Source organism: Leopardus geoffroyi, chromosome C2, assembly GCF_018350155.1.
Source record: "Leopardus geoffroyi isolate Oge1 chromosome C2, O.geoffroyi_Oge1_pat1.0, whole genome shotgun sequence".
NCBI lineage: Eukaryota > Metazoa > Chordata > Mammalia > Carnivora > Felidae > Leopardus > Leopardus geoffroyi.
This window is the reverse complement of record NC_059333.1, coordinates 59,548,152-59,555,159: the sequence shown is the minus strand read 5'-3', so window position 1 is coordinate 59,555,159 and position 7,008 is coordinate 59,548,152. Positions and strand designations below refer to the sequence as shown.

General features: G+C 39.1%; 1 protein-coding gene across 2 annotated transcripts in view; it reads left to right on the top strand.

The window, feature by feature from the left end:
- The first annotated feature begins 224 nt into the window (after window positions 1-224).
- Window positions 225-7,008, top strand: part of CD200R1 (CD200 receptor 1) — a 29,966-nt gene continuing 23,182 nt past the window's right edge. For both annotated transcript variants that reach the window (XR_006718321.1, XM_045502052.1), the window contains exon 1: window positions 225-576. Coding sequence is in view for 1 of the 2 variants with exons in the window: in XM_045502052.1 (XP_045358008.1) it covers window positions 510-576 (67 nt within the window). In the remaining variant the exon portion in view is untranslated. The remainder of the gene's footprint in view (window positions 577-7,008) is intronic.

The window sequence follows — 7,008 nt, the reverse complement described above, 5'->3', positions numbered from 1 at the left end:
GGTGTTTTATTCCAAACTTTATTACTGAGGCCATACCCCTCTTCATTTGGAGAAAGTTACTGTGACTAGGAAATTTAAAGGGATGGGTCAGAACAGATAAATAATCCTGTGTTGCTTTGCAATCCAGGCTTAGACAAATCTGTTTATCTTGGGCGCATGCAGTGCCTTACTGTAAAGTTGATCTGTGTAGAGCAGAAGTAAGAGAGGGACCAATGAGCTGACAGAGTCAATCAATCTGCTTCCTCCGTCTCTGCTTCAGTGCTTCATACAGGAAATCTATTGCTGTGTCAAGTTCCAGAGAAGAGTTTCTTTCATTCCAAGTTGCCAACCAGCCTCAGACACAGAGTTGAAGCAAGAGGCCAGAAGAAAAGGAGTGTCCTGCTGCAGATGGGCTAAGAGGATCCGGCACAGAGCAGCTGACCAGAGAGAGCCTCGCCATGTCTTCAGTTCCTCTCATACCTGTGTGGAGGCAAAGTACCAAGTAAAGGGCAGAAAGCAAGACATCAGAAATGCCCTACACTTTGAGGACTTTAGGCCTATGGCTTCTACTGATTTTGATTGTCTCCTTAGTGGCTGGTAAGTCTGAATTCTGTTTGAAGAGCGACAGGAGAACGACTGGTGAGAAACCTGGCTCAGCTTTTGCTGAGTTTTCTTTGCCTTTCTTGTGGAGCAATGTAAGATACTGCAATGACAAGAGATGGGAGAGGGTGTTACTTTTGGATTTATTTCACTTTGTTGTCCTTACTTTGCTCTTTGTCTTACTTATTTTACTTTGTATCCTATCGCCTTTTACGTATCTCTACAATTTGCCTCACTGTCCACTTCCTTATTTCCCCATGCTCCCTCCCCCCCTTTTCTGAACGAGGGAGAATAGATGAAATGTATTCTAGTAGCAACCCAGGTCATCTAATTCTTTCGACCCTCTTCTCTCTCTCTCTCAAAAAAAAAAAAAAAAATTGAATAATAATCCCACCCCCACTTGGGTCAATGTTGTTAACAGTATAAATTAGGAAAGTTTATTGCTTTTGGTAACCATCTATGGCCAGGTGCCTTTTAAAAATATAACACAGTTTAGTGGTGCATCTGGGATGGGTGTCTGTATTTATCTTTAAGATGTGTAGGCTTAAAGACACTTTCTGGATGAAAGGACACACTCTTCAACATCTAGGTTCCTGTAGGAGTTTGTAAAACACTTGGGGCAATTGTGGGGGTGTCCGGGTTTCATTACAGAGGGTTGGTAGGAGTTGATGTGGGAGGGAGTTTTCAGGTTTCACTTTTAGTAAATGGGAGCAGCTGCAAGGGAGCAGTGTAGTTGGCTTTAAATTTTATAATTTTATAATTTTATAATTGAAAAAAGAAAAGACTGAAGTATTGCCTACGTTCCAGCAAAAGAAAAAAAGTCTGTTTTCCACATGATAACTTAGTGACGAACACAAGAAAAATAACCATATAGTATTCCTGTACTTTTCTACATTTGATCTTAGCTAAAAGGCCGAGAAGCGGCTACTTTTCTAGGCAGCATTTTCACATACTTTTTGTCCTTTGATCTGTAAAGCAAACCAGTGAAGTAGGCATGGAAGACACTTTTCCATTTTATAAAGGTGAATTGATTTATCCAACACTATTAGTTTGTGGCAGAGTCACACCCGGTCAGGTCTGGAAGCATCGCTAGACATTTGAAGAAGCATTATGCTTTTCACTAAAAAGTACCACTATTTATAACACCACTGAAAACAGTTATGCCTCGACTTAGTTATAAGCTTAATAGACTGCTCACTTAAAAACACATCTGGTGTTCTAAATCTTTCACTAGTTGAGATCTAATAGTAGAAAGCTCTTAGGGAAACCATGCAGGACCCAACTTGGCAAGGAAGGCAGCTAGGCAAGGAGCTATTTATCACTCATGTCAAATTGCGTTATGGCTCTTGGGTAAAAGAAAAAAAAAACAGGATGAAAACATAATTGATCATTTTGAATTCTAATGGTTTAAAGGTGTGAATTTTAAAACTATTTCCGAATACAACTAGAAGATTTACTGCATAAATCAAATCTCTGAAAGCTGTGCTCATATAATTATAAAGTTATCCAAATATTTGGAATCAAGATACCAAAGACCAAATTATATTAGATGCAGAAATGTGCATGATAAATTCACTGTGAAATAATGTAGTATAATGAGAAGCAAACTACTCGGGGCATGACTTTATGTCTTTATTACTAATACTGCATTGTTATTAATACTGCTGAACGGTATTTTGGCAAACATAACTCACTTTATTGTGCAAGATAAATTCACAAAGGTGCGTAAGAGCAGACTCGATGTAAAACATGGCATTTCAAAAATCTATTTATTTTTCTGTTGACTTATTTGTTTATAAATTCAAGCAACGTGGTTGTTGGTAGACAAAGTTTATTAAGAAAGCTCCTGAGGGCAGGGAACGAATACAATCTAAATCATCCACTGTACAGCAAGGCATTCCAACTGGTCTTCTGGTCTTCTTCCCGCATCTGTATTCTACATTTTTTTCTTGCTTTAAAACTATATTTTGCTATTCTAATCAATGTGATTCTACCTTTTATAAGTCACTGTTATTAAGGACGTGATTACTAAAAAGGACTCCTTCTCCACCTTTTTCTCTTCGTCGGGCTAATTTTGATCATTTATCATTATCTTCCACGAGGGGGCAGGCAGTAACAAGAAAAGGAAATAAAAATCAAAACAGGGCTGTTGGTAGATTTGATGGCTTGCAGATGAAAGAAAAAAAGATTAAAAGTAATTGCAAAAAAAGAAGGGGTTTGTCTTCATAAATTTCAGTCCTCTATTCCTTTTCTATCTTGTGATAGTTGTGAATTTACATAATGTTTTCCTCTAACCCTCCATGCTTAATTAATAAAGTAATAAAAAGTCTTTATTAAGAACACTGAATTATTTATGGAGGGTGTGTGTGCGAGCGTGTGAAGAGTGCCTAAAAGTTATCCGCAATATAAACTAGGGAGATGAAGCTGAGATGAAATAATTGGAGAACATTTTAAATCCGTCAGTCTTGAAATTAACTATGAATCTAGTAAAAACCCAAAGATGGGAGAAATTACAGTAGGTTGGAGATGTTAAAGTTTTAATGGAGGAAATGGGTCTTGAATGATAGGCTTGGATAGATGGGGGAAGGCAGATATACACATTGGGAGGAAGAGATGTGCGGCATGAACAAAGGCAAGGTGCTTGAGGGACAGAAAGAACTCTACCTTGATGGAACAGAGATTGTGTGCTACATGATAGTGGGAAATAAGACTGAATTCCAGGGGTACTTGATAGCTCGGCAGAGGAACTTGGATACTGTGCAGTAAGCATTGAGGACCATCTGTTGTTTTGTGAAGCAGGCTCCAGGCTCTAAGCTGTCAGCACAGAGCTCGACACAGGGTTCGAACTCACAAACCCTGAGATCATGACCTCAGCTGAAGTCAGAAGCTTAAATGACTGAGCCATCAGGCGCCCCAGATATATTATATTATTAAATGCTCTTTGCTTCCAAATTTGATTAATGAATTGAATATTTTGGTGCTTTTCATTTTCTCAATAAGATCTCAATCTCCTTTCCCCAAATTTCTAAATTCTTACATATCTCTCTGTGTTGGGCTTAAAGGTTCATCATAAGGTATAATTTTATCCACCAGCTATGTCATATTTAAGAAATTGCTTACTCTCTTTAGACAATAATTTCCTCATTTGTGAAATGAAGGAGATGTATGACAGCTTTTGAGAAGTGTTTTTAGACGGGAAGGACTTTAGAAACCTTCAAATTAAATTCTTACATTTTATACAGGGGCAAATCAAGTCCAGCATCAGTCAAGGAATTACTAAAGATATCACCCAACTTTTCTGTAAATGAACTATGCTTGAAACTCATCTGTAGTACCAAAAATATAGGGTAAAAGAGATGTGGCAAGTGTGTGGGGGAAAATCTATGATTTTTAGATGTGATGCACTTGAAATGACAGGAGGCATTTGCGTGGGGGAGAGATAGCATCTAAAGGTTGAGATTCTCGTTCAGGAAAAATAAGTCAACGCTAAAATATGGGTCAGTTATTCTGTCAGTTAATAAGTAAGGGTGTGTCTGACATGTGTCAGACACTGTGCTTAATGCTGGGGATACCTGAACAAGATAGAAAATCATGCTCTCACAAAGCTTAGAGTCTCCTAGGAAATGTAGGCATGAAATAAATCAGTGCCCAAGATTAAATAATGCATAGGTGCATAAGAAGAAAGAGAAGGTGGAATTGGTAAATCTCGTCTGGTCTGTGGGGGCAGGGAGGACTTCCCTTTGGAAGGTGATGTGTAAGATGAAGATGAGCAGAAAAGAGCTAGGCAGGAAGAGTTGAGGGATGAGCATTCTAGGCAAGTCAAATAGCTTCTAGGAAGGGCAGAGGGAGCTGAACTATGACTGCAGAGCTAAAACAAGGAGAAGTCAACTGTCTAGAGGCCTAGTTGGGGCTCTGGGGATGATAAGAAAAGGTGCAGAGAGAAAGATGGACTGATGAGACTTCGGGCAATGCCCGCATTAACGTAGCTAAAGAGAAAGACAGGCTTGCAGAGAAGACAGAGAGGGAGACGCAGACAGGCAAAACACAGGAGTAGTGGTACAGGCTAAGAAAAGGGTTTTACAAGGAAAGGAAAGTGGTTAATAGCGTCAAAATCTTCCAAATAACCCAGGAGCATGAGCACTGAAGAAAGGCCACAAGTCTGACTGTAAGGTAGCTGGTGACCTTCAAAATTGTGTTCTGAATAGAAAGGTGTAGGAACCACAAGGTTGCTGGTATTGAGGAGAGAGTGGGTGTGGAGGAAATTGAGCCTGTGGTCACAGACCACTCAATTCTAGACACTTGGCAGTAACAAAGGAGAAAGGATCATAGCTAGAAGGAGAAAGCAGCATCATTTTTTTTTCTTTCAATCAACATGGGGGAAACTTGTGTGTGTTCAAAGGGTATCATTTGAGAATATTCAGTGATTCAGTAAAGGCACTTCTCCAAACTGGGTGTGTGCACATGTGAGCTGTTAGTTGTTTAATGATTTATTTTCTTTTTCCTTGCCATTTTGTTAGTTTGCCCTGAAATACTACCCTTTCCCAAAGGTTTAACTATTGTATGAGAATATCTGGCTATAGAATCCATTTTATGGTATTGATAATTTTTTGGAAAAAATGCCCAGGTCAACATAATGAAACCTAGTGATTTTTCTTCTCCAAAAAAACCACTCAATCTATCGTTCATTGGCTCCCTCCTAGATGTTCCCCAAGGATTATCCTGAACCAGTACATAAACTGGTTGACAGAATCACCTGTATAGCCCAAGTTATTAAAGATGCTGTGATGCCATCTCAGACCTACTTAATTGGAATTATTAGGGTACAGAGTCTGAGATCTTGGCTTTCACAAATCTTTGCAAGTAGTTCTGCTGGGAGCCTGGATTTAAACACTGTCTTAGGTAATTTTCACCCAAACTCTTCCCGTTGTCTCTCATATTCAGCAGATGGCTGCTCACTTCTGACTTACCTACCATTCAATGTGGACTTCTTTAACTTCCCCAAATGATGACCCTTCTGAGAGTGGAGACCTTACCCTTTGCATTGCCAGAGGTCTGCACAGCTACCTGACGCTAAGTAGTTATTCTCCGAAAACGTTTGTCAACATGAGCTTCCTCAAAATGTCTCTCGTGTCTGTAATTTCTTTTGCCCTTTCTGCTTCTGTCTTAGAGACTAAGTGTCAGTCTTTTCAAAAGCACTGCCCCCCACCCCCTGACCCCTCTTTGGCCTCATGTCCTGCCGGTACTTCTAGGATCCTGCTTTACTGTCTGCCTTGTAAGTTCTAGTTCTCCCTCTCTCTATCTTCAAATATGCTATGCTCTTCTCTATCAGATAGCTTCTTGGTTCTCAGTTCCAAATATCATCCCACGCTCTCTCTCAGGTTTGACATGAAAAGAGAAACCCACTTGTCATTCTCCCATACTTCCAAGGCTGAAATTCTTGAAAGAATAAGTCTACCTTTGTTGAGAGTTTCTTTTGCTTGGCTCCTTTCAATCTTGCGTTCATCCCTCTGTACTAACACTACTCTCTTACAGCTCCTAAAGGTCTCTGACCACCTTCTTGTTAGAAAACCACACTGCTAGTCCTTACTTTAGGCCGTTTCCTGAATGATTTGATTTTGATGATTCCTTTCTTGAAATCTCCTCCCTGGTGTAAGGCATTGCATTTCTTTTTTCTTCATTGTTTTTCTACCTTTGCTTCCTCCAACAGCTTCCTCATTATGAATGTTTTCCACTCTGGCTTAGGCCTCTTCTCTAATTTCCACCTCAGAGACTGCAATTTGGCAGCCCATGGGCGAGACCTGGCTTGCAGGCACGTTCAGTTGGCTCATATAACATTTTTAAAAACCTGAATTAGTTGCCAATACTTTAAAATTGGGAGATTTTACCCAACACCCCTGACCTAGTGTCTAGGGTTGTTGTGAGGATTAAGTTAAATTTTGTATATAAAGCACTTAAACCTGGGTCTGAATTTTACATTCAATAGATGGTATCTTAATTATAATTTTGCAGTTTTCAAGTATCTTTCATAGATACTATTTTTGAAACTTATTTAATTAGGCCTTACAGATCAACAACTTTCTTGTTGTTTTCAGTTTTTTTTTGGAATTAAGAACTATGCTGGAATTAATATCCTAGTAAATATATCTCTGTATATCAATATGCACGGATATTCACTATCCACTCAGCACATTGTCCCTTGTGATCACTAATACACATTTGTACAACATCTGCCCTGGGTCAGGGACCAAATCTGTTTCTATTAACTGGTTTAAGACTATGTGATGGTAACTGCTGGAAAAAAAAAAAATTACCCCAACAATATGCGATTTATTAGCATGGTGTCCTAACCCATGGATACAGGCTTTGTGATGATATCATTGTGGAAACTAGGGTCAAATTTATTATTTACCACAATTCTTTTTTCTTTCT